Source organism: Littorina saxatilis, linkage group LG2 (assembly GCF_037325665.1).
Source record: "Littorina saxatilis isolate snail1 linkage group LG2, US_GU_Lsax_2.0, whole genome shotgun sequence".
NCBI classification, from domain to species: Eukaryota; Metazoa; Mollusca; class Gastropoda; order Littorinimorpha; family Littorinidae; genus Littorina; species Littorina saxatilis.
Genome location: NC_090246.1, coordinates 72534119 through 72561897, shown reverse-complemented (window position 1 = coordinate 72561897; position 27779 = coordinate 72534119). Strand labels below are relative to the sequence as shown.

General features: G+C 43.4%; 1 protein-coding gene across 1 annotated transcript in view; it reads left to right on the top strand.

Annotated features, from left to right (window-relative positions):
• The window catches only part of LOC138959676 (uncharacterized), a 204976-nt gene that overhangs the window by 144356 nt on the left and 32841 nt on the right, over positions 1-27779 (top strand). The window contains exons 133-160 of the mRNA XM_070331253.1: positions 219-407; positions 2129-2248; positions 3237-3419; positions 3673-3795; positions 5015-5200; positions 5714-5836; positions 6510-6692; positions 7073-7189; positions 7746-7937; positions 8379-8507; positions 8903-9082; positions 9399-9530; positions 10848-11030; positions 11950-12072; positions 12455-12634; positions 13187-13309; positions 13743-13931; positions 14715-14843; positions 15406-15582; positions 15974-16102; positions 16580-16762; positions 17165-17293; positions 17846-18028; positions 18400-18711; positions 18994-19122; positions 19486-19671; positions 20000-20137; positions 20575-20760. Of these exons, the coding sequence (XP_070187354.1) occupies positions 219-407; positions 2129-2248; positions 3237-3419; positions 3673-3795; positions 5015-5200; positions 5714-5836; positions 6510-6692; positions 7073-7189; positions 7746-7937; positions 8379-8507; positions 8903-9082; positions 9399-9530; positions 10848-11030; positions 11950-12072; positions 12455-12634; positions 13187-13309; positions 13743-13931; positions 14715-14843; positions 15406-15582; positions 15974-16102; positions 16580-16762; positions 17165-17293; positions 17846-18028; positions 18400-18711; positions 18994-19122; positions 19486-19671; positions 20000-20137; positions 20575-20760 (4536 nt within the window). The remainder of the gene's footprint in view (positions 1-218; positions 408-2128; positions 2249-3236; positions 3420-3672; positions 3796-5014; positions 5201-5713; positions 5837-6509; positions 6693-7072; positions 7190-7745; positions 7938-8378; positions 8508-8902; positions 9083-9398; positions 9531-10847; positions 11031-11949; positions 12073-12454; positions 12635-13186; positions 13310-13742; positions 13932-14714; positions 14844-15405; positions 15583-15973; positions 16103-16579; positions 16763-17164; positions 17294-17845; positions 18029-18399; positions 18712-18993; positions 19123-19485; positions 19672-19999; positions 20138-20574; positions 20761-27779) is intronic.

The following is a 27779-nucleotide window of genomic DNA, read 5'->3' as shown; positions in this document are numbered from 1 at the left end:
TTGCAGATCTACTACTTTGTGAGATAACTGTTTGCTACACATTTATGCTGTGATATCTTCTGTCCTTTTCTTAGAAATGTGGCCTCAATGCAGATTTTACGAACCTCACATGCTTTTCTTTTTTTTCACAATGTATTGCCTTCTTAGTTCTATTATGTAACAGACTGTGATACTTTCCAGTCACTGTCTTTGAGGGAAGAACTGTGCTTATTTTGCAGTTCACAGTCTCTGCCTATGACAATGGAATTCGCCAGTGCCGAGTGCGCATCACAGTGACAATCAACGTTGAACGTGATGCAGGAAGTCCCACCTGTTCTCAGAACAACCTGATCATCCCAATCAACGAGAATGCGCTAATCAACAGCACACAGGTGTATCGCTTCCAGGCTCAGGACGGTGATGTCAGGGTAAGTTAAAGCTTTTTGAAGCCAGGGTAAGTTAAAGCTTTTTGATGCCAGGGTAAGTTCAGCTTTATGATGCCAGGGTAAGTTAAGCTTTATGATGCCAGGGTAAGTTAAAGGTTTTTGATGCCAGGGTAAGTTAAAGCTTTTTTAATGCCAGGGTAAGTCAAGCTTTATGATGCCAGGGTAAGTTAAAGGTTTTTGACGCCAGGGTAAGTTAAAGCTTTATGATGCCAGGGTAAGTTTAGCTTTATGATGCCAGGGTAAGTCAAGCTTTATGATGCCAGGGTAAGTTAAAGGTTTTTGATGCCAGGGTAAGTTAAAGGTTTTTGACGCCAGGGTAAGTTAAAGCTTTATGATGCCAGGGTAAGTTAAGCTTTATGATGCCAGGGTAAGTTAAGCTTTATGATGCCAGGGTAAGTTAAAGCTTTATGATGCCAGGGTAAGTTGAGCTTTATGATGCCAGGGTAAGTTAAGCTTTATGATGCCAGGGTAAGTTAAGCTTTATGATGCCAGGGTAAGTTAAGCTTTATGATGCCAGGGTAAGTTGAGCTTTATGATGCCAGGGTAAGTTAAGCTTTATGATGCCAGGGTAAGTTAAAGCTTTATGATGCCAGGGTAAGTTAAGCTTTATGATGCCAGGGTAAGTTAAGCTTTATGATGCCAGGGTAAGTTAAAGCTTTTTGGCGCCAGGGTAAGGTAAGCTTTTTGATGCTGGGGTATGTTAAAGCTTTTTGACGCCAGGGTAAGTTAAGCTTTATGATGCCAGGGTAAGTTAAAGCTTTTTGGCGCCAGGGTAAGGTAAGCTTTTTGATGCTGGGGTATGTTAAAGCTTTTTGACGCCAGGGTAAGTTAAGCTTTATGTTGCCAGGGTAAGGTAAGCTTTTTGATGCCAGGGTAAGGTAAGCTTTTTGATGCCAGGGTAAGGTAAGCTTTTTGATGCCAGGGTAAGTTAAAGCTTTTTGGCGCCAGGGTAAGGTAAGCTTTTTGATGCTGGGGTATGTTAAAGCTTTTTGACGCCAGGGTAAGTTAAGCTTTATGTTGCCAGGGTAAGTTAAGCTTTTTGATGGGGGTAAGTTAAGCTTTTTGATGCCAGGGTATGTACTTAAAGCTTTTTGATGCTGGGGTAACTTAGAGCTTTTTGATACCAGGGTAAGTTATACTTTTATAGCTTTTTGATACCAGGGTAAGTTATACTTTTATAGCTTTTTGATACCAGGGTAAGTTAAGTTTTTGAACCCAGTGTAAGTAAGAGCACTTTTTGATGTCAGGGTAAGTAATAGCTTTTTGATACCAGGGTAAGTAATAGCTTTTTGATACCAGGGTAAGTTATAGCTTTTTGATACTAGGGTAAGTTATAGCTTTTTTTAATACCAGGGTAAGTAAGAGCACTTCCTATTCTTGCTTTGTTGTATTTCTTGTGCTCTATCTTCAGTCCCTTCATTAACTACCAGCTTCTTCCCGCCCCCTCCCCCCCTGAGATGGTGAGAACAGTGAGAGAAGTGTAACTTGTTTGGTATGGTGGTATCAGGAAAAGAATGTGTGTGTGACAGTATCTTTAAAGGAATGGTGGTGTCATTACTTTATGTGTGTGTGTGTGTGTGTGATTTCTGTGTTTGTTTTTTATTTTTTATTTTTTATTTTGCTGTATGTACTTGTAGGCTTTTAAATATTTTGTAAATGTTTTACAATTAAACTTATTACTGACAACTGTTGTGTGAATCCAGGGTGACCTGCGCTTCTCCCCAACGGGTGACGCTCTGGCATGGGCCTACTTTCAGCTGTTTGAAGACGGTCGGGTCACTGTGAGACGGTCACTGAGAACAACACTGACCACCAGGTTTGAGGTCAGTGGTCCCACTATCTCTGATTGCGTTGCTTGTGTATGTGGGTTTGGGTCTATCTGTGTTCATCATTGTTTGGATAAGTTCACCTGTCTGTCCATTGATCTCTCCTTTTATGGCTATTTTCATCAGTCTGCTGTCTGTGTATCTCTTTACATGTGTGCCTATCTCTTCATCTGCCTGTGTCTCTTTGAATGTCTGTGCATCTCATCATCTGCCTCTTGATCTCTTCATCTGTCTGTGTATATCTCTTCATCTGCCTCTTGATCTCTTCATCTGTCTGTGTATATATCTTCATCTGCCTTTGGATCTTTTCATCTGCCTTTGGATCTCTTCATCTGTCTGTGTATATCTTTTCATCTGCCTCTTGATCTCTTCATCTCTCTGTGTATATCTCTTCATCTGCCTTTGGATCTTTTCATCTGTCTGTGTATATCTTTTCATCTGCCTCTTGATCTCTTCATCTGTCTGTGTATATCTTTTCATCTGCCTCTGGATCTTTTCATCTGTCTGTGTATATCTTTTCATCTGTCTGTGTATATCTTTTCATCTGCCTATAGCTCTCTTCATCTCTGCGTCTCTTCATCTGTCTGCAAATCTGTTCATGGGTCTATAGCTCTCTTCATCTCTGCGTCTCTTTATCTGTTTGCATATCTTTTCATCTGCCTATAGCTCTCTTCATCTCTGCGTCTCTTCATCTGTCTGCAAATCTGTTCATGGGTCTATATGGCTTTCTTCATTTCTTTGTCTCTTCATCTTGTCAGCCTTTCTCTTTAGGTTTTTGCCCTGGTTTGTCAGAGAAAGCTTGGTGGAAAATGTACGTAAAGATTGGAAAATTTTTTTTAAACAACACAAATGTTCTTTCCTTTATTGTACTCGAAAGCGTTTCGGATGATCTCTGTGTGGAAGTAAGTTCATAAATACATTTACAAAATGCACAGAGTTTTATCATCGCCTTGTGGTTTTACTAACTGGAACCTGCTTGTTACAGCTGATTGCCTCAGTGTACGACACCTATTACTCCACCAACTTTGGGACGTGCCGTGTGACCGTGACTGTGTCTCACAATGATGGTATTCCATCCTTCACCTCTTCAAGCTACCCTGTTCAGGTGTTTGAGTACAGACCATCTGGCTCCAACATTCTCAACGTGACTGCCACAGATCCTGACAATGTGAGTTTAGTAATGTTCGATTGAGCTGCACTTTCCGTGTTTGTTTGTGCTTATGTATGCAGAGGTGTGTGTGTGTCTGTTTGTGTGTGTGTGTGTGTGTGTGTGTGTGTGTGTGTGTGTGTGTGTGTGTGTGTGTGTGTGTTTGATTGACTCACACATTCTGCAGCAAATATTCTTGTGTGTGTTTACGTGCATATGTGTATGAGCCTTTGCCCATGCTCACATGCATTTTTCGGACTATTTCTGTCCACAGGACCAGTTGACATACAGCATGAGAGGTGACCCAGAAGATGAAAGGTTCTTTACCATTGACGGTAGAACTGGTCAAATCTTCTTGCTGCAGGAGCTCTCTCTCAGCAACACTGATGTGTACAATGTGAGTGAGACTTTTTCTTTCCTCTCCCAGTTTTTCCTCCAGTAAATATTGAGACAAATGGCATGGCCAATTTTATTTTGGGTGTCTAGTATGAGCATTGGAATCTCTTGTGTTTACATCAGACATCTGATATTGCAGTTCATGTTTATTTGTTTATCAATGTGTGTATTGCTGCTGCTTACCTGCATGTTGTGTTATACCATCCTGACCTCAGGTCAAAATGAGTTCGGCTCATTCTCTCCCTGACAGGATGCCTTGAGTTTCCTTGTCTGGCAAGGAAACCGATTTTTTTTACATATTTAGATCTTTTCGTAATGTGTTATGGATATAAGCAGATTCGCGATCGTCGATAATGATTTTTCATGGTGTTGTGTAATTTTTAAATTACAAAGGAATTGATATGTAAGACAGTTTCAAGCGAGCTATTTTTCGCGGCTGTATTTACTGTGCAAACAACTCTAAATATGGCAAAAGTGTCACGTGATAATCAACCGTTTGGTTTCAGCGCTTGTTGGAGCAGACGATTTTTTGACAGTGATGCAACCATATATTACGGTCTCCTTCCGGCAGCAGTCCCACAATTTCGACTTGTTTTGACCTTAGAACGATGTCTTTATCATAACTGTGAAGAACAGAACGGAGATCACTGTCAAAGTCGGCCAATGTGCAATCATTTTCGTCTCGCGAACAGTGCTCGAGAACAACATATGGGAGATAACTCTGTATTCTTGGTTTGATAGATTCGCGTAGGACTTTAACGTCCGGTCAGAGAGATAACTGGCGATAGCCGTTGAGCGATGACTGATCAGAATGGTGTTATACATGATAGCGCTTCTGTTTAGGTATATGTCTGTGCCTCTGAACATGCATTTGCGACTGTTCATGTACACTGTATGTATTTTCTTACACTAGGTCATTTGGAATTCTCAGTCTTTTTGGTGTCTGTAAGCTTGAAATCCACAAAGCCAGCAATGCGTGTTTGTTTATTTGTTCTCTTTTTCTGTTTTGTCTAGTTCGAAGTCTGTGTATACATGATAGTGCTCAGTTTAGGTATATGTCTGTGCCTCTGAACATGCGTTTGTGACTGTTCATGTACACTGTATGTATTTCTTACACTAAGTCATTTGGAATTCTCAGTCTTTTTGGTGTCCATAAGCTTGAAATCCTCAAAGCCAGCAATGAGTGTTGGTTTATTTTTTTCTTTCTCTGTTATGTTTAGTTCGAAGTCCTAGCAAGCGACCGGCGTCTGAATGTGTCAAGGACGGGAGTAGCCACCGTAAGTGTGCTTGTCCTTCGTGACACCGCGCCAAGCTTCTCCAACTTGCCCACGACTGTTCAGAGGGACGAGGATGATGTGCAAGGTCTATCTGTCTACCAGATCAGTGCTTCAGATCCCAACCTGATTGTAAGCCAATTCTGACAGTCTTTGTGTGTTTGGGTGTGTGTTTGTGTGTGTGTGTGTGTGTTTGTGTGTGTGTTTTTGTGTGTCAGTCTGTGTGTGTTTGTGTGTGTGTTTGTGTGTGTGTTTGTGTGTGTGTTTGTGTGTGTGTTTGTGTGTGTGTGTGTGTGTGTGTGTGTGTGTGTGTGTGAGAGAGAGAGAGAGAGTGAGAGAGAGAGTTTTAGAGAGAGTTTTAGAGAGTTTTAAAGAGAGAGAGAGAGAGAGAGAGAGAGAGAGAGAGAGAGAGAGTTAGTTTATGTGTCTTATGAAGTGTTGATGTAGTACCTGTGTATTTCTTTGTTCACAAATGTAGTGGTCATTGCCTCTTGATTGTTAATGTTTGATCATGCCATATGGTTTCTGTTTTATGCATATACTTTTTTATTCTTGAACTTGTGTTACCTAACTTGATTCCAGTGTGCTACCTACTTATTTGCATTTTCATGTTCTTCATTGGTCAAATGTTCCTGCCATTTTCAGGGTACCCTTGTGTTCACTGCCATTGGCAATGGTGCTGCTCCCAGCATGTTCAACCTGAACAGTACAGGTTATGTGAGCATCAATACCAACCTCAGTCTGGACCCCTCAACGAGTTTGTACCGGGTAAGCTGTTTTGCTTTACCTTCTCTTGTTTTGTCTGTAATCCGCAGTGTCTGTGGTCATGTTGGTCTCAAGTAAGGAACTCTGCATTAAAGAATTTCTTTCTTGTGAGTGTGTTTGTGTGTGTGTGCATCGTGCATTCATTCATGAGTTCATCATTGGTTATTGACCAATTGTTCTAATTCATTAAACATTCCTATCACATAGTGGGTCTTTAAGAAAAGGTCAGCAGACTGAAACTGAAACCTACTGTATGCCACCAAGACATGATGGCAAAACTTCATATTTTGAATTCCATGAAGTGTACAGTGGAACCCTCTTTTATGACCTCCAATAATCTATAAATAAATTAGGTCTTAAAAAGGAGGGAGTCTTAAAATAGGGATACATTTGCAGAGGTAATGAACAGACAGTCTGAAAAAGCAAGGTCTTAAAAGGGAGGAAGTCTTTAAACAGGGGCCGGGTCTTAAAAAGGGGGTTCCACTGTACTAGCAAGAGAGTTGACAGAAGACAGTCATTGCTAGGTAAAGGCAGCGAGGGAGAGGAGTGGGCACCGCCCTCATAAAGCTGGCATGGCCCAAGAGAAGTTGAGATCTCTAACATCTCGTTGCCCAACGACCATGGTTATGGGACTACCTTTAGTCATTGCTAACACGTTTTATGTGTGTGTCCCCAGCTTGCGGTGACGGTACACGACAGTAGTATCCCCAGCGTGAGGACCACCAGCACGCTAACCATCAGCGTGGTGCGCAACCCCAACCCACCCATCTTCACTCAGGATGTTTACACCGAGAATGTCAACATTCAGACCAGCGTTGGTGACGTGGTGGCCACCATCAGAGCCAATGATGCTGATGGGGTGAGCCAAAATGTTACTTTGGGAAAGAAACATTTGTGTGTGTGTGTGCTGTTCCACCGTTGTTATGTTGTTTGTCTGCTTGTGAGAAGGAAGGAAGGGGGTGGAGAGGAAAAGAAAGAATATGTTTGTGTGTGTGTGTGTGTGTGTGTGTGTGTGTTATTTTGTCTTTTTGTCACATTTGTGGGAGTGTGTGTGTCTGTGTCTGTATAGGATATTTATCATTTGCTAACTTCCAAGAAATTGATTCATTCTTTCCTCCTACCTTCCCCAGTTTATTTTAGAACGTGTTTATCATAGTTTACGATTAACTTCTTTCCAATGACACTTCCACATCACTAAATACAAACTTATTTGTGAGTTTTCTGTGTGCAAATATGCAGGATGTCCCAACATACAGGATTCTCAGTGGCAGCGGGTCTTCCTACTTCTTGCTGAACGCAGCTACTGGTGCTATCACTCTTGTCAAACCTTTGGAGGTTACCACTACTCAGCTGTCTGTAAGTGTACATAAGATTATATAGATCTTTTCACAGTTCTTGTTGTATTGGAGGATGAGATACAGGATGTGAAAGGATGCGGGAGTGGGAGAGTGGGATTTTAATGTGTGTGTGTGCGTGTGTGTGTGTTTGTGCACGCGTGTACGTGAGTGTGTGTATGTGTGTTCGAGCATGTGTGTATACATGAGGTATATTACACAAATGTGTGGTTTTATTACAGTAGGACCTGTCTATAATGACCAACCAAGGTACTGACCGAAGGTGGCCATAATAGAAATGTGGTTGCTATTGAGAAGTGAATTATCTAGCAAAATAAAAACTCTCATCAGGGATACTTTGGCTTGGACTAAATGGGCAGGTGTTCATAATTGAGAGGTGATCGCCAGGGCATGCTTGACTCTGTGCCTCTTTTTACAAAATTTATTTTCCCAAAAATAAGTATATACATGTATTCTAAAAATATTCATTTATCAGTGGAGTCATTGCTCTTTATTTTGTCATTAACTACAATTTCAATGTTCATTAAACGTTAACCATGCCTGCCTTGCATTTGCAGCTGAATGTCCAAGCCACTGATCGACCGATCCTAAGCCGAACTGATGATGCCATCGTAAACTTCAACATCAATGTGAGGCCCATCCTGCCAATCTTTATCAACGCTCCTTACAGTGCTGGCACCATCCTGGAAACAACCCCCACTGGCTTCAATGTGTACAGCCTTGTCTCTGCAACTGATGGAGACTTGCAGGTAAGTGGAGAAAGAAGGAACAGGGGGACAGGAGAGAATATATGGATGTGGAAAGCTTGATTCATTATCTTGAACTGTGGTGATCAGTATTTTTGGAATTTTTGGATGCAGACCAGTGCCATAACTATTTCTCGCAAATTCATCAGTGCAGACCTGAGTGCATTAGTTTACACCTGAGGCTGCTTGAGCTGGTGAGCTACAGGAATGGAGATTGTGGCAAAACCATATGTGCTCAAGGGCTTGTATGCATGCTCGTATATAAAAACTGTACAGTACATGGCTTACAGGTATGTGAGTGTGTACGTGTGTGTGTGCGTGCGCATGTGCATGTGCAAATTAGAATGGGTTGCCAGCAAATGCAAGCTTGATAGTGTCTTGCAGAGTAAGTGTTGACAAATCTAGGCACACAGATCAATGCATGCTCTTTTTTCTCTCCCCTAGGGTAACCTGACCTATGTTGCTGAGGGAATCTATCCAGCTGACTACTTCTTTGCCATCAACCCAGTCTCTGGTGTTATCACTGTGAGGAATGATTTGAAAACAGACGAACTGTCAAGGTCACAGTATCAGGTAAATGATGGTGCCTTTTTTTCATAAGCCGTTTGAATAGATTTTAGTTCATGTACACGATGCTCACCTTGAGGAGCTTAGAGTACCTTTGCTTTCCTTTCCTATTTTGGTTCCTTTGCGGAAATGTTCTCGTCTCGTGAATACATGTTAGTGCATTATCCAGGACACGCTTCTCATCTTAAGGACCTTGGAATACATTTGCTTTCCTTTTTAATTTCATTCCTTTGCGAGAATGTTCATCTCGTCTGATCGTTTTTGCTCCGAATATTGATTGAGCTTGATAATTTTCTGGGCAGTGGGTTAGTATTACAAATTATAAGTATAAAAAGTGGGAAGAAAACAAAAAGAGGTATATCAGGTAAGTATTTGACTCAAAGGTTGTTTCTTCTTTTCAGCTGCGAATCTTCGCATACGACAGTGCCTTCCCTGACCAGCGTGCCACAAGCACAGTGACCATTGGCGTCACACACAATCCCAACACTCCAATCATTTCTGCCACGTACCAGAGGACCATCCCCGAGACGTGGGCTTTCAGCGATGCCATCTTTAACATCTCAGCAACTGATGGAGACGGGGTGAGTTGAATAATATTTCTTATATTGGTTCTGTCAAAGTTTTTATAAAGTGAACAGTCTTTAGGTATATCTCACATCTTTCTTTTTTTGCCCCTGTTTTTTTTTCTCTCATGTAAATGGAAACTTGGTAGCATTGCAAACCGCGCAAGTTATTGGTGGCTGCAGATTTTAAATTATTTTAAAAGGAGTTGCTGTAATGTACAGAGGACATATACATACTGCTTGCCTTTATATTGAAAGCTCTGCTTTTTTTCGCGTTTAAAAGCAAATAAAAAGCATGATATTCAATAACTTCTACCTTTTCTCCCTGCAACAGGACTCACTGACCTACGAACTGATCAGTGACAACAAGGGTCGCAGTGGGCTCAGCTACTTCTACATCCAGCCTCAGACCGGTAGCATCTCCATCCTGAGACCTTTGACACAGGCACCTGACAATGACTACTCGGTTAGTTTCACATGGTTTTCTTATTTCTGTTGTTTTGTTTCCCGTTTTTTCTATCTTTCAAGCATTGCAATGCAAGCATGTGTTACTTTCTCCCGCAATCATGTAGGAACCACCTAAATGAGTGGGAGTGCACATGCATGCGCACATGCAAGCACAGACAGATTCACAGACAGAAACACACACTTACAGACACACTTAGTCACAGAGACACACGGATACATAGATGCATGCACATGACTGTGTACAGACACATAAATGCAGGCGAGTATATTCACCTTGCTTGTAAAATCTCTACCCCCTTTTGAATAGATCTGTAGAATTCATTGTCAGCTTTTTGGGGGGTTATGGCGGTAGGTACAAGTTGTTTGCTGAAGCAAAGTGTTTGCTGTTGTTGCTATTTTATGTTGTCTGTGTTGTTGTTATTTTATGTTGTCTGTGTTGTTGTTATTTTATGTTGTCTGTGTTGTTGTTACAGACCTGTTTACACTACACATTGAGCGTAGTAAACTACGAATTTGAATAATATACTACGCAACTACGCAAGTCTGTCGTTTTCTACGCAAACGGTATTTAAAAAATAAAAATAAAAAAAATAAAAAATTTTTTTTTTTCTTTTTTTTTTTTTCTCGTCTTTTCACCTGTTCCTTGTCCCGTTGTGCTCTCACACCGCCCCGTCCCTGCACGCAAACGGTATTGTTTCGGCTACGCATATCACAATCCGTAATTTTCTTCATCTCCCTTGACCGATCCATTTTCCAATCCATGTTTTCGGCCAGCAGTCGTTTGCTGCGTGCAGCGCGTAAAGCGCCCACGGGCGTTGCGTTGTAGCAAATGCCGGGCACAACTGAAAGCGTTACTGCCAAACCATGCGAGCGTTTCGACACAATTGCTGAACGCAGAGCACACGAAAGTGAAGATGAGAACTGTGAAGAAAATGACTCCGAAAGGCCACCGACCAAAAAGAAAAAGACGAGCAATGCGCCGAACCAAGTCTTTCTGCCAAAATATCATCAGGACTACCCATGCCTTGTCTTCGCGGAAAGGAAAACATCATGCTCATTGCACTGTCTGCAATTCCCATTTTTCCGTCAGTCAATCAATACATGTGGTAAAAAGTAGCAATCATTGTTCTTGTTGTTGTGATAGGTCGACGAGAAATTCTACACATTCAATTACAAAACTACACATTTGCCTCATTTTGCTCCCAGAAAATACACATGCAATGTTTTAGGGGTAAACAGGTCTGTTGTTATTTGTTTATTTATTTATGTTTTTGTGTTTTTGTGTGTCTTTTCAACACCATCACTATTCTTGCAGTTGAGAGTACGTGTGATGGACTCTGGCCGCCCAGCCAAATCTGTAGAGGTTGACGTGAGAATCTTCATCTCGAGAATCTCAAGGCCTAATTTCACTCCGGCGACAGCCACAGTGGAGGTGGAAGAGAGCCGTGCTGTGAATGTTTTTGTCTTCGACGCTCTCGCCAGCAAACCATCTCCAACGGTGTGTAGTTATGCTCTTGATTGAATATGATAGAAACAAATGGGACTAGCAAATGGGATTTAAGGATGAAGGTATTCCCACTCTGGCTGTAGCAGTAGTTGAAACAGAAATATCTGTGTTGCTTACCCACTAAAAGATTCAAATCCATGACCACCTGTGTATTGAGCGATCAGACTATTTACCAACTGAGCTAACCTGGCTCATGGACTTGGGTGGTGAAAAGAAATATCTTGACTTCTAATCTTACAAGTGAGTTCTCGAGCATATGATCAGTATCGACTCGTTGGTTTCCGAGTCTCTTCGTTCGTATTTGTGTAGGGTACGTTCTGTTGATCTATCTGTTCAAGGTAAGTTAAGTTGATAACTGACCTTCTGCTCCCGTTAAGTTCATATCAATTTGGAAAGCAAACTCAAGTAGCATTAATTTCAAGTTTGACCGACATTATGTTGACACTCGCTCTGAAATGCATTATTGACCAATCGCAGAAAAGCTCTGACGTCATTTCATAAAAAGATTTCCTTACCCAGAATTCCAAACGGTTTTGGAGATTTTGAAGATGTTGTTTGGGAGGATGGCACACTTTTGTCGGTTTGTTATATTAAGGGAAGCGAGCGGTTAAAAACAGGCATTGACAGAGCCAATGACGGTCATACTAACTTATATGATCATATACCTTATGTCTAAACTCTACACAGACTTTGTAAATTTACCCCATTTAGGATTACCTATGCAACATTTTAACATACTGGCTCAACAAGACAGGGAAGTCCTTTTTTTAATTTTGTTTATATTCATTGCAACAAGAAACTGAAATGCACTAAGTAAATGGACATCTGTGTCAGTAATTCCAGCAAAACTAACATGTCTTCTGAGCATAGAAAAAGTGTGATCTTGATCTATGTGAATTGTCTTCCACAGGGCTCCATCAAGTACCGACTGGCAGGGGAAGGACAAGGGCTGTACTACCTCAAGATTAACGAGAGCACTGGTAGGATTACCGTCGCTCAAAACCTGCGCACAGGCCGGGAAATGACCTACACAGTAAGTACTTGACCTTTTTTGTTTATTTGTTTATCTTGTGTCTAGATCACAGACATTTTTGTTTGTGATTTCAGTACGCAAAAAATGTTCTGCAGAAACAAGTGCCTGGTCAATTCGTCATATCATGCGATGTGCAAGTTCTTTGTAACTTTTCTTATCGGTTGTTGATTTCCCCCCGTTTTTGCTGAAAGGGTAACTTTCATGCAAATATATACAAGAAGAAAAATAATGTCAGAGATCATGAGGCATTTAATCTTCAAAAAGAATTTATTTCTTCTCACAGCTTTTTAAATCTGTATGACATTGAATTATACCTCATCCTCAGATAGACTTAACAGCCTTCTCGCAGTCTTTCATGTCTCTGCGTCTGTTTGAATTACAGCTACTGATCGAAGCATTCGACGATGCCTTCCCCACCTACGTTGGACAGCTGAGGCTGACAGTCAACATGTTGCGCAACGTGAACCCACCAATCCTTACAGGACCTTACACTGGCAACATCGATGTGACCACACAACCTGGGGATCCCATCGTCAATGTCACAGCTACTGATGGAGATGGGGTATGAATCATGAATGATGATGATGATGATGATGATAATGTCTAGAACTGCTGTGTATAGGCTCCGGTAATATATTATATTTCATAACAACCATTCAGGCAACAAAAATGTTTTAGTGTGTGTGTGCGTGTGTGTGTGTGTGTCTGAGTGCATGCATACATAATTGTGTGTACGTGCATGCAGAATTGTGACCCTCCACCACGAAATGAGTCGCATGTCACCTCGCGCGGTTCTGCGCTAGGCTTAATATAAGTCCGGGGAGTGTCAGGTAACAGTGTGAGGGTCACCTTAGTCACAGGCTTATAACTCAAACAGTTTTCGCTCTTTTCTAAATCGGTTTTCACCACTGGATAGAGCATAAAAAACTCTTTAGGAAAATGTAAACATATGAAAATCATGCAAAGGTGAGATGCGACTCATTCCGTGGTGGAGGGTCACAATTGTTTGTGAGTGTGTGCTTGTTTGATGTGTGTTGTGTTAATTGCCTGTAGTTTGATACACATTGTTATGCATACCCCTGGCTCTAGATGCCGTTAACCCTTTATGTTGTAGGACCAGCTGATATACAGCCTGACGGGAGATGCGGACTGCCAGCGTCTGTTTTACATCAACCCCTTCACTGGATTGATGACTGTCGTCAGCTCCCAGGATTCCATCACGCTCACCCAATACAGGGTCTGCATCATAGCTTTTCCATTTGCCTGTGTGTTTGTGCGCATGTATGTGTTTGTGAATCTTTTTTCTGTCTCTTCCCTTCTGTCCTCTCTATTTTTAAAGCTTTCTTTCTTGTTGGTTTATCCTTCTTCTTTCACACTCTCTCCTGTTCATGTCTCAACTCTTCTTCACTGTTTGGGTATCCTTCTGCCTGTTGGTTCCTATCTTTCCTTCTCTCTTTGTCGTTAGCTACTGTCTTCTTGACTTCACCCACTTTTTGTTTTACTCAACATGTTTGCGTGGAATAATAAAGTAGTTTTGCATTGCATTGGATTGCATTGCATTGGATTGGAAGTAAGAAGAAAGAGTTTCAGGAGTTACTTTAGTAGCAGTAATAGTAGAAGTAGTATTTCTCTGTGCATTCATTTATTTTCCTTTTGGTTGGTGTCAACAGTGTACCGTCAGCGTGACAGACAACGGCTACCCAACACCAAAAGTTGATACCACAACAGTGACGATCAACGTGGACCGTGAGAATGCTCCGACTTTCAATCTTGGACCCTACACAGCCACAGTGGATGAGACTGATCCCGTCAACACCTTTATCATCAGAGCCACTGCCACCAAGAGTCCTTCTGTCACTGTATGTCATGAGTTTTGTTCAAGAGACTCTGATGTTATTTTGTCAAAATATAACTGCACATCTCACATAGCCTAAAAGTAATGATAAGTAAGTTTGAACAAAGGTTTTTAGGTCCTTACTCTGAGGTGATAATAGACAGAGACTGATTCTGTGTTTTTGGTGTCAGGAAAGGGGAGAGGGATCTAACGAGGAATGTATTATCTTTGCCGAACCTTAGTCATCACAAGAAAAAACAAAAAACATTAAAGACTGCTGTTTACTGCCCAGCGACCATCAGATAAGGAGTTAGACCATTGTGTTACAGTGGAACCCCCCTTTTAAGACCGCAAACAGTCTGGGAAAATCAGGTATCTGATCAGGATAATGTGTGTGTGTGTGTGCGTGTGTGTGTGTGTGTGTGTGTGTGTGTGTGTGTGTGTGTGTGTGTGATATGCATTTAGAGTGCTTACAACCCTTTGGTAATTTGATCTAAAAGGAGGGAGTCTTAAAATGGGGGTAAATTTACAAATTCTGTGAATAGAAATTCTGAGAAAAGAGAGTCTTAAAAGGGAGGGTCTTAAAAGGGGGGGGGGGAGGGGGGGGGGGTCCAGTGTATGTGCATTAATGAGTAAACTCTTATATCTGTGTGCATGTCTGAAAAATATGTTAGTAAGTTTGTGGCTGCTAAAGAAATTGGGTCAGTCATTGCAACCTGTTTTGAAAGCCCCCATCCCCTCATTCTCTACACTATCAGCATCTGTTACAATTAGGTGCAGGAATCTTGACCTCTGTTTTTCTTCACAGGGCCAGTTGAGGTATGAGATTGTTGGCTACTACCCAGCTCAGTCCTTCTTCGGTATTAATCCAGACACGGGCGACATCACCATCAGTCAGGATTTGAGGAACGACAGTCTCAAGTCAGACACATACAGGGTGAGTGTAGTCTCCCAAGGTCATTTTTTTTATCATCTTTTTGGTAGGGCTGTGAGACAGATACATGTTGTGCCTCAAAATTAACCCCTTCATTGCCCCAGCCTTCACATTTCTGTGAAGTTTGGTAAAGATCCTTCATCAAACTAAGGAGAAACAACATCAACAACAACATAATAAGGGTACATTACTAGTTTATTCCTCGGCACAGAGAGTGTCAAACCCCCCCTGGCAGTGAAGGAATTAATGCCTCAAAGACTAAGCTTTGAGATTTTAGGGTGTCAAATTTTCAAAACTTTCAACAGTCAATTTGTTCTCTGTTGTTTATTAATGTATATGTCTCAGTGTGTATGTTTGTGCAAGCGTTTGTGTGTGTTTGCATTGTTCATCTTTTGACAAGCCTGCATTACCATTTAGCAAAATTAGTCAGTGGTAGCCTTTTGGCAGCGAATATCATAGTAAAACACTACTTTGGTCTCAGTGCTGTTACAGGATTGTTGGCTGCTGTCTTTTCTGGCACTACATACAAAGAGAGATCTAAAAAGCTGTTGTTACTCTCGGGCAGGTTCGCATCAAGGCCTATGACACAGCGTACCCCAACATTCCTGGTTACGCGGACCTTATCATCACGGTCAACAGAAACATCAACGGACCAAATGCCAACTCAGTGACACTGACTGTGCCAGAGGACACAGACCCCAACACCTGGTCGTACTACCTCAACGCTACGGATCGTGACAGCGTGAGTGTCTATGGCTTTCTCTTAAACAAATGTCAAATGGAAAGACGCATTTACTTTCGAAGAGAAGATGCCTATATAGGGTTGAAAAAAAAAGAAAAAAAGCAGAAGTAGCTGGACATGCAGCAGAGAAATAGCAGTAGTTCTGCTCACACTCTGTGTTTGTGTCTTGTGAACCCTTAATGACCTCATGAAAAGCATTTAAGCGCTTGCAAGGAAAGACAACCGTGATAAGCAACGTTCAGCGACTTAAAAAAACTTTTTAATTCCATGGATGTTTATTAGAACTGCGCCAGCAGAATTCTAAATAAAGGGAAACATTTCAGAAATTGGCCTGTATTGCTTGGCAAATGATACACATGCGGGGCTAAAGAAAAATACTGTATTATTTCAGAATGTTCTTACCTGTGAAATTGAGCAAAATGACAAAGCAAAGGAGTACTTCAGAGTGGACCGTCGTACCTGTGTACTGACCATCGCCAAGAGACTGACACTGGATCCTGATAACACCAACCCCTACCAGGTATGCCAGTGTACCTCTTTGTATGCTTTTGTCATTTTGTGTGTGTGTCAGATAGGATGTATGGTTCATTGTTGATGTCAAAACCAGAATGAAATCTCAAGGTGATGGTGTGTATCAGATACGATTTATGGTTCATTGTTGATGTCAAAACCAGAATGAAATCTCAAGGTGATGGTGTGTGTCAGATAGGATGTATGGTTCATTGTTGATGTCAAAACCAGAATGAAATCTCAAGGTGATGGTGTGTATAACACATGTGGAGGTCACAATCAGAAAGTGGTTGGTAGGGGGGGAGGGGGGGGGGGGGGGGGGGGGAAGGCTGTCCTTCAAGCACATCAGGTGCTATGTTAACAATGTATGTGTGAATTTGTGTGTATGTGCATGCATGCAAGAGTGAGTGCCATGCAACAGTTGTTGCAGTCTGTTATGATGTGTAAGTAAGTTTTCTTTAAATGCTTGTTTGTTTCTTTCCTGTAGGTGACAATCCTGATTTCTGATGACGGAAAGCCACCAAAGCAGACAAGAGTGACTGTAACTGTGAACGTGCCACGTGATCTTTTCCCACCTACGTTCAACTTGCCAGGCAACCTTACTATTAACGAGCGTAGCATACCAGGAACTCTGGTCTTCGACACGACGGCTACTGATGCTGACAGACAGGTGTGTGTCTGTGTGTGTGTGTGTGTGCTCACAGGAGTGTGTGTGCTTGAGTGCAGTTAGAAATTTGTCTCTCTGTGTGTGCAAAAAAGGCAAAATGAGTGTCTATGGGAGGGATAGTGTTTTGCTCTAGTGTTGTTGATAAGCATTATATTACAGTGTCTATTAAGCATTACAGTGTCTATTCTTAAATTGCTGTATTTTGAAATACGGTGCAGTTTAGGGACACATGATGTTCAACACAGAATTGTTTGAAAGACACCTTCCTTAACTGCACAGTAGTCACTTCTTTCAGTTAATCAAATTTTTTGTCAATATAATTGATGCACAGAATAAGTAAACAAACTGTTCAGAGAAGAAAAGCAAATTGCGCAGCAACTCAAAAATGTTCACATGATATTTCAGGGTCAGATGTACTGTGAGATGGTGGGACTGTACCCAGCCTCCCTGTTCTTCCAAGTGGACCCCAACACCTGTGATGTCACGGTCAAACGGTCACCCGCTCTTGACCCAGCCGGTACTACTAGATACACTGTGAGTTCTTTGTCTTTCTTGCTGAAGAGCCACCTTAACTTTTCTTTGTCTTTTCTGATCTCTTTCTGCTGCTAGTACTTATGCTGTGTTTTGCGAGTGTGTGTAATGTACAAACGACAGCAGAGGACACACAGGGGTTTGAAGGGCAGCAGGTAACAGTGTGTAAATCGGAGTTAACAGTTTTCAGTTTTTGCTCTTTCTGTGTCTGTGTATGTCAGTGTCTGTCTGTCGATGCCTGCCTCTGTGTGTATTTATGTGTTTGTGTGTGCTTCTTTTCTACAACTATGTTTCTCCAAGGAATTAGCTAGGGGAAAGGGGGAGAAGCACCCTCATCTTCTCCTAATTACGCCAGCAATTGACCAGTCATCTTGTCAATTTTGTTAACTGCAGCTGCTGATAAATACATGCACTTGCTCAGTTCGACATGACTGGCCAAATAGCTCTGCATTTAATCTGGGTAACCTCACAGGACTATATGGAATCTTATCCTTGTCCTTATCTTATCATCTGTATGCATGACAGAATTTGATTGCTGTGTTTGTCTGTGTGTAGGTGCGTATTCGTACGTGGGACACCGCCTACCCCAACAACTTTGTGGAAGGAGATTTGACCATTGATGTCAGAAGAAATGTGAATGGCCCCAGGTTCATACCAAATGACATCACCATCACACTAGATGATGACTTCCCGTCTGGAGAAATATTCTACAATCTCACAGCATCTGATCAGGATAATGTACGTGTGTGTGTGTGTGCATGTGTGTGTGTGTGTGTCTGTGTGTGTGTGTGTGTGTGTGTGTGTGTGTGTAAGCTGTTACACACATTGATTGCCCTTGAGTTTGATTTATCGATAGAGAAGCATGTGCTTTTTTTCCTGTTTTTTTGTGTGCATGTTTATGATTTTTGTTGGTTTGTGAGCTGAAAGTGAAATTGTAAAGTTTCAGTTTGAATATGTGCTGCCCCCAGTCATTTGCTTAGTTAGTCATTTGGTCCATCAAACACATGTACGCAGACACACCGGCTTGGACACAAGATTGCACAGTTGTGTATTCTTGCAATCAGGTGAATTTGTCAGACTCGAGACACATGTCTGATTTGTACTTTCAGGACCCACTGCGCTTCTTCTCCCTCAGCACCGACTCGGACATTTTGCGGACGTTCTATGTCAATTACGATGGCTCCATCATCCTGCTCAGACCGCTGTTAAGCTCAGAGAATTTCTTTGAATTTAACGCACGTGTGACTGACGATCGTGCACCATCAGCAAAGACAGATGACGCCAGAATCAGGATCAATGTCAACCACGTCAAGTTTTCTCCTGAGTTCCAAAGAACACCTTACGTGTCTACTGTCCGTTTGGATCGTCTTGTCAGCACCACTCCCATCTTGAATGTCCTGGCAACGGACCAAAACCTCAAGGTAAGTTGATTTTGTCTCCTCAAGAAGTTACCTCTGCAGAGATGAACATTTTTTAGTGCATGTTTACAGGAGTAATTGTGTGTGCATGCTTGCCTGTGTGTGTGTGTTTTGTGTGTGTTAGTTTATGTGTGTGTGTACGTGTGGCCATGTGTGTGAGAGCATGTTTGTGCGTGTATGCATGCGTATTTCAATGTTGTCAGTTCGAAATACGTATTATTTGTTTGAAGTTTGTCATTATTGAGTTGTGTCATATCATGATCCATATTTTAAACTATTTTTAAGGGCACGATGACCTACAATGCTCGGTTCATTGGAAATGCTGGCAACTACTTCTCTGTGGATGCAACGTCAGGCGGTCTCATTCTAACTTCGTCACTCTCAGGGGACACAGAGCGTCCACAGAAATACTACGTATGTACTACCATCATTTGTTGTTGTTTGTTTACTTGGTTTTAACTTTTGACAAGCCTTTTACAGTGGAACCTACCTTTTAAGATTTGCTCCCTTTTAATACCCCCCCCCCCCCCCCCTCCCAGATTTCCTGTTCATAACCTCTGTGTAAATGGACCCTCATGTTAAGACTCCCTCCTTTTTCAGACCTAATTTTCTCACATTTAATTGAAAGGGGGGTTCTGCTGTATTGAGCTATTAGTTTTCTTAGTGTCACAATGTACCTCAACAACTGGTTTTTTTGTGTGTTTGTGTGCGTGTGTGTTTTGTAAATGAGAGTTTGTGTTAAGTTTGATTTCAGAGTGTGTGTTTTTCTCATTCCAGATCATTGTCGAAGCGTACGACTCTTCAGTACCCAATGATGTGGTATCTGAGACAATCGTTATCACTGTGGAGCGCAACAGCTACTCCCCATCGTTTGGTCTCAGCCAGTACTCTGGTAGCATCTTTGACTACGATCCGGCAGGCACGTTTGTTGGTGCAGTCACTGCCACGGATTCGGATGTTCAGGTATGGAGATCACTTTAGGGGATGTTCGTGTGTGTGTGTGTGTACAACCAACTTAATTTACATGAGGGTATGTGCAACAATTTCAGTATCTTTTTGCCTATCTTTGTGAATGTGTGAGTGTGTGCATGCATGTGTGCGCGCGTGTATGTGTGTTTATTACCAGCTTAGCACATGTTTTCATTAAATTTGTGAGCTCAATAAGTCTTCCACTGCTAATTGATCTGCCGATGGCTCATGTTAATAAGATGCACAAAAGAGCTCTGAGCCAAAAGATTTCATGTACCTCATTCTGACATCACAGGGAAATAACTGTCTCTTATGCTTTCAGGATCCCGAGAATAGAGTAACGTACAGCCTTGGAGATTCTCGCAACCCTAGGGAGTACTTCACCATCGACCCCCTCAACGGAAGGGTCACAATCTCCCAACGGGTGTCTAACGACCAAGCCAAACCAAACTCCTACACTGTAAGAAATATATCCCACCCATGCATCGATGCGTTGAAAATAAGACGTTTGTGTGTCTCTGTGTGTTTGCACAAGAGTGTCTGTTCCGGGTCTATGCCTGTATGTGCACCTGTTTTAACTTCCTTTTTGTTTGCATACTCACCGGGAGACATACAAACTATTATGTCTCAAGACTGTTGAAGTCAGAGGTCTTTGATTCATTCATCTACATAATTTAACAGCAACAGTGGAACACCCCTTTTAAGACCTCCACACATCTGAGAAAATCAGGTCTTAAAAAGGAGGGAGTCTTAAAATGGGGGTAAATTTACAGAGGTATTGAAAAGTAAATCTAAGAAAACAATGTCTTAAAAGAGAGAACTTAGTCTTAAAAGGGAGGTTCCACTGTACTTCCTTTTGTGTTGGCCAGTTTCACACTGACATATTTCTCATTGCAGCTTTACATAACAGCGACGGACAGTGGCACCAGTCCAAGGTCGGCAACAGTGCCGATGGTTATCACCGTCACCCGCAATACACCGCCGCAGTTCCCTGGAGGCAACCCGTACAATCGTGTGGTGGGCGACAAGACTGCCGTGGGCTTCACCATTGTCTCTGTCACCGCACAAGATAGAGACGATCCAGTAAGATTTGAATCCTGGAATGTCTTCTTTTTCTCATGACTCTACCCCAATTGTCCCCGTCGCTGCATCGGATAGAGATGATAGTTTAAGATTAGAATGCTGGAATGTCTTCTTTTTCTCATGACTCTACCAGGCATTTTGTTTGTTCCGCCGAAAAAACAAAAGTGTCCGCCGAAAAAAATAAATGGGGGAGGCAAAAATGGTTTGAAAAACTGAATTTAATGGCAAACTTGGAGCTCAGATGACACAAAATTGCACCATTTGGCTTCTTTGGGGAAAACACATTCCGGACCCCCCTATTACATTTTCAGTCTTTTTTACTTTTTTCAATTCCCATGCCTGTCTACCCCACTTGTCCCGTCACTGCATCAGATGATCCTGTCGATACACATCTATGATCAGATAGAGGTGGTGTCAGTTTTGAGCACATGAGTCTGAGAGTCCCTTTTTTGTCATAAATGTATTTTGCCTTAGCTTCTAGGTGCTATTTTGATCTAATGAGCTTATTCCATGGTATGTATTGGAATTATGAGCTTGCATGTCTTATTCATGTGTGGCAGATTTGATTAAAACCGGGGGCTGCCAGGGGATTGTGCGGGATGTTTCTTATTTACTCGTGATGTTGTTTGACCTCGCGTTGTGTTTTGTTTTGAGTGTAAGAATATTTCCCGTTTCCCTCTCTTATCCCCGATGCAGTAGACTCTAGTTTTCAGCTATCACACGGCCAACGGCCTCTCTCTTGCAACGAATGTAGCCCACACCGTGGTTGTACAGTTTAAAACATCATTTTTATTCTACAAGTGCATGAAATCAAAACATCGTCACTTTCACGCAGACTCGTCACTTCACAACTATTTCTGTCGTGTCTCAGTACTGTCGCTGACTGTCATTTAAACAAGGGGGGTGATTATCAGGTTCCCGATTGACAAGGAACTTATTCAGACTTAAAGTCTTTATAACAGAACTCCCGATTAACAAGGAGCTATTTAGTGCATGAGATACTATCACTATCAGATTCCCGATTGACAAGGAATTTATACAAACGTTATAACAAAACTCCCGATTGACAAGGAGCTATTTAGTGCATGAGATACTATCAGATTCCCGATTGGCAAGGAATTTATACAAGCGTTATAACAGAACTCCCGATTGACAAGGAGCTATTTAGTGTAGACTGCAAGGTTCCTAGTTCACAAAGAATGATTAAACAACAGATCTAAACAATTAAATCCTTACGGTTAGTAATGAAGGCCGGCTTCCGTTTAACAAAGAAGTCGGCTAAGGTTTCTTTTTCCCGGTTAACAAAGAATTTGATTAGGTAAGACTTCCGATTAACAAAAAGTCTGGTTACAATTACTGACTCCCGATTAACAAAGAGTTTGAAGTTAAGATTAGGTGACTCCCGATTAACAAAGAGTGCCGCACCCGCGAAATCCAAAACATTATATAGACCTCAAATCTTTGGACTATTTCGCATAATCATGCGCTACAGTGAACTCTGACCCTGAATCACTAACTTCCGGCAAATAATCCGGTTCTTCTTCAATTTATACTACTCTACTTTCCGCTAACCGTCGTTAAACAACCATGTCCGTAAGGGACTATTATCCTAAAGAAACTTATCATTTTATCAAACAACTCCCGCACATCGATACTAACAGATTAGCAGCTGGTCGTCTGCAACAAAGTCACGTCTGCTGGAAGCGTCAGTGCTAAGCTGTTCTAAAAGCTAGCATCGTGCGTCGTAAATTACGTCACATAAAAGATGGCGTCAAGTGCATGCGTACCAATGAAGTCACTCAAACACGCGCACGCACACTGAATATTATTACGTGGGCTGCAAGGCTATTCCCTCACAATCCCCACCACTCAAATTCAATGTCATTTTGTTAACAACAATTACTTGAATAAAATTGCAAGAGATCATCTCGAATACATACTAAATATTTCTTACTAGTGCCCTCGAAATGTCCTCGGGCAAACTTATCATTATCCATGCGATAATTATTGTCTCTTTGGTTGAACTGACTTCAACCACAAGCTATCTAACCTGGCCAGCGCTAAAGCTAAATGCATTATTGTCCGTGCTGGCCGGTCAAAAGTATCGAAACTCGTAAATGTTATAACTTCTCAGTTCGCCGAATGCATGGCGAAGTCGACGACCCACAGAAGGTTAGAGGTGTGTGATGACGGCGGCATTGATGACCCACAGAAGGTTAGAGGTGAGTGATGATGGCTGCATTGCTGACCCACAGAAGGTTAGAGGTGAGTGATGATGGCTGCATTGCGGACCCACAGAAGGTTAGAGGTGAGTGATGATAGCGGCATTGCTGACCCACAGAAGGTTAAAGGTGAGTGATGATGGCGGCATTGCTGACCCACAGAAGGTTAGAGGTGAGTGCTGATGGCTGCATTGCTGACCCACAGAAGGTTAGAGGTGAGTGATGATAGCGGCATTGCTGACCCACAGAAGGTTAGAGGTGAGTGATGATGGCGGCATTGCTGACCCACAGAAGGTTAGAGGTGAGTGATGATAGCGGCATTGCTGACCCACAGAAGGTTAGAGGTGAGTGATGATGGCGGCATTGCTGACCCACAGAAGGTTAGAGGTGAGTGATGATGGCGGCATTGCTGACCCACAGAAGGTTAGAGGTGAGTGATGATGGCGGCATTGATGACCCACAGAAGGTTAGAGGTGAGTGATGATGGTGGCGTTGATGACCCACAGAAGGTTAGAGGTGAGTGATGATGGCTGCATTGCTGACCCACAGAAGGTTAGAGGTGAGTGATGATAGCGGCATTGCTGACCCACAGAAGGTTAGAGGTGAGTGATGATAGCGGCATTGCTGACCCACAGAAGGTTAGAGGTGAGTGATGATGGCTGCATTGATGACCCACAGAAGGTTAGAGGTGAGTGATGATGGTGGCGTTGATGACCCACAGAAGGTTAGAGGTGAGTGATGATGGCTGCATTGCTGACCCACAGAAGGTTACGGACTTGCTGTGACACCGGTTTTGCAGGGGAGGGTGTCGCATTACCCATCCACCGGGAGCCAATGACGTTATGCGACTAATGTTCTTTGTAGTTAGACAGCGGGGTGGTTAGCAGGCATCTTCTTCTTCTTTCAACCAGTTGGCAGGGTATCAGGTTAGCGGGTTAGCAGGTTATTATGAAATCCACCCCCTTGCCCCTTAATCCCTAGGCCTTCTCTACTCCTCTGTACTGTTTAAGGTCATCCTTATGCACCCACACAGAGGGACACCCCTCTTTATACTGCAAGAGCACGGAACTGTAACCCTTCACCGCCATAACCTGGTAGGGACCCGTCCACCCGGTGCCTAACTTCTGATTGGCCTTGGGGGGGTACCACCTCCACACCAGGGACCCTACTTCATAGTTCCTTCTTTTACAGTTCCTATCATAGGACTTTTTCTGCCTACTGGCGCTACTCTTCACGTTCTCTCGAACGAACTCAAAAGCCCGCTCCAACCCTTCCCGTAACCACTCCACATATTGGCTAGGGCAATCCCTCTTCGTTTCCCCCGGGGCCGGACCCACGACCATCCCGATAGGAAGAGTGACCTCACGCCCAAACATTAGCAGGTTAGGGGAACACTTTGTGGACCGTGCTGCTGGGAAGCCCTATAGGCCATAAGAACGAAAGGTATGTGATCGTCCCAGTCACTCCGTTGCTCATTAACCAAGATGGCTAACAGCTGCTGTAACGTCTGGTTAAACCTTTCTACGAGTCCGTCGCTTTGCGGTCGGTAAGGCGTAGTCCTTGTCTTGTCAATGTCCAGTAAGTCACACATGCATCCAAACAGCACACTCTCAAATTCCCTCCCCTGGTCTGTATGGATGGAATTAGGAATGCCAAACCGGCTTATGAACTCTGTGACCAGCTTATCGGCCACTGTCTGTGCCGTATGATTCTCTAGGGGGTAGGCCTCCACCCACTTGGTAAAGTAGTCTGTCACTACCATGATATACTCGTTACCGTGATTGCTCATCGGCAAAGGGCCTACAATATCAATGGCTATTTTGTCCATAGGGGATCCCACGTTTACGTGTTGTAATGGTTCTTTCCCCCTCCCAGGACCAGGTTTCTTTCTCGCGCAAGGGATGCATTCCGCACACCATCTCGCAACATCACTATTCATCCCTGGCCAATAGGCCACTTGTTTGACTCTAGACAACGTTTTGTCACGTCCAAAATGACTAGACGATCTAACGTCATGTGTCATTTTCATAATGCGGTAACGCACTGCTGAAGGTGCTACTAGCACCGTGCGAGGTTCACCAGTACCCACGGCCGCAATCCGTCGGTAAAGTATTCCCTCTATCACCCTCAAGTTATCCCACAAGTTCAACAACGACTTGACCGCCTGACTATACTGAGATGCCTCATTCCCGCGTGGCCTTTCAACTCCGCTATTGATCAACTCGATGACCACCCGCGTCACCGGGTCTTCTGTTTACCACTGTCTTATCTCCTCCGTTGTCCAACTATCGGACCAATCGCTTCGTAGCCCCTCTAAACATTCCAAATGATCTGACTCACTTCTCTCGGCTGCCCCGTCCGCCGCAGCGGAGTAGGCGCCCTCCCCGGACTCAATCTCTCTCACGAGATCATGTGTGCCGGGTACCTCACTATGGGTTCGGGACCCCTCAGGCGACCCGATAGTACCCGTAGCTACCCCCGTTCCTGCTTCCCCTTCCGAGTGAACAGAAACGTCACCCTGCGGACACGAACCTTCTCCTAGACTCTTCTCTAGAGATTCCCCTGTGCCCACAAAGTACCCAGGTGGAAGGCAAAACTCGCTAGGTGCCAAAACAAACTCATCCTCGTCCCACGAAGCAGATTTACTCTGAGAGCTTCCCTGACCATCCCGCTTTTCCTTTCCTTCCCCTGTTTTATGTTGAGAGCGAGTAACCATTTGGTGTTTAACGGGAGGCGATTCCTCACGTCCTTTTTCTGCGACGAATACCCCAGTTACGTCCCTTGCTTCATGCTGGGCAGATTTACTCTGAGTAACCTGATTTCCGTCTATGCCTGTTCTTTGAACAACCTCGGCAGGGGTTGCGGCGTTTGACCCGCTTTCTCCCTCTTTTGCATCTTGTTTCACTACGTGCACATGCGTGCTCTCGCCTACGCACTCTGAACAGTTGTCTCTTTTGCATGCACGATAAGGCTTGCGTGACATTGCGTCTGAATTGCCATGTAGTGTGCCTTTGCGATATTCCATGTCAAAATCATATGAGTCTAGCGTAGCTATCCATCTGGCGACCATACCCTCTGGGTTCTTGAAATTCCTAAGCCACCGTAATGAACTGTGGTCGGTTCGTACGAGGAATTTCCTCCCTGCCAAGTAATGGCGAAAGTGTTTCACGAACGTGACCACTGCGTATAGCTCACGATACGTGACGCAGTACCTACGCCTACTGGGACATAGAGTTTTGCTAGCATAGGCAATCACCTTCTCTTCCCCATCCTGTACCTGGCTAAGCACTGCTCCCACTGACCATCCCGATGCGTCGGTGTCTAACACAAACGTTCCCTCTCTACGAGGATAAGCCAACACTGGGGCCATGATCAACGCTTCCTTAAGCTGCTCGAATGCCCTCTGGCAGTCGTCACCCCATACAAAGATAGCTCGCTTCTTGGTCAAACTCGTGAGAGGCACTGCCTTGTCGGCAAAGTCTCTAATGAACTTCCTGTAATACGAGGCTAGCCCCAAGAAACTTCTAACCTCCGTCACCGTAGTGGGAGTAGGCCAATCTCTGACTGCCTCTATCTTTGCTTCGTCACACTTTATCCCTTCTTCAGAGATCACATGCCCGAGAAAGGACACTTCCTTTTGATACAACTGACACTTAGCAGCCTTCAACCTCAAGTTCGCCCCCTGGAACCTCTGAAATACCCTCCTCAGATTTTCCAGGTGGTCTTCTTCGCTCTTTCCCATAACCACTATGTCATCCACGTATACCAACACCCTGTCGAAACCCACTCCTTGGAGCGTCAACTCCATGAGTCTCTGAAAGGTCGAACAGCTGTTGCACAACCCAAAAGGCAACACCTTGAATTGGTAATGACCCACATGCGTACTGAAAGCTGTCTTTTCCTTGTCACTATCCTTCATTTCAACTTGGAAATAGCCCTGTGCCATGTCTAAGGTAGAAAACCATTTGCTACCCGCCAAGAGATCGAGTGACTCGTCTATTCTAGGCAGAGGATAAGCGTCCTTCTTTGTCAACGCATTGAGCTTTCTGAAATCAACACAGAAACGTACGCTACCGTCTTTCTTCTTCACTAGAACCACGGGGGCAGCCCAAGGGCTTTCACTTGGCTCTATCACATCCGCTTCACACATTTTTCTCACCTCTTCCTCGATCACCTCTCTCTGCGCTATGGGGGGTCTACGAGGGGGGATTTTGACTGGTCTGTTTCCTTCCACATTGATTTCGTGCTTGGTCCTTCCGGACCGTCCTAACTGCCCTGTGGTCTCGTAAAAGACTTCTCGAAACTCACTCACTAAACCCAGTAACTTTTCTTTGGTTGGGGCGCTCACTCCCCTGTCTACCTTTCCCATCATGTCTGTCAATGGCGCTGATAGCCCCACACCATCTTTCTCTCCCCGACTATCGTGACTCTTTTTCTCAATTCTCCTGTTTTCCACCTGCTCTACTGCTTGAATAGAGGCTACCATCATTCCCCCTTCTAGATGCATCTCATGTTCAGAAAAGTTCGAAATCGGAACGTAAATTCCCTCGCTCCCGACAGATACCATCGCCCTAGGCACCTCCATACCCGGGTGCTTGTTAGCCTGACGTAGGGGTTCTATGAGTCCCTCCCGTTTTCCTGTCCAATCTCCCGTTACCATGGCCCTGACCAACCTTTCGCTATTGGGGGGTATGTTCACTGATTCCGTGACCTTAACCCTAGCGCACGTCTGACTCGCTTCACTGATCATCTGCACCGCCCGGCCGTGAATATGCAAGGTACCCTTACCAAAATCAA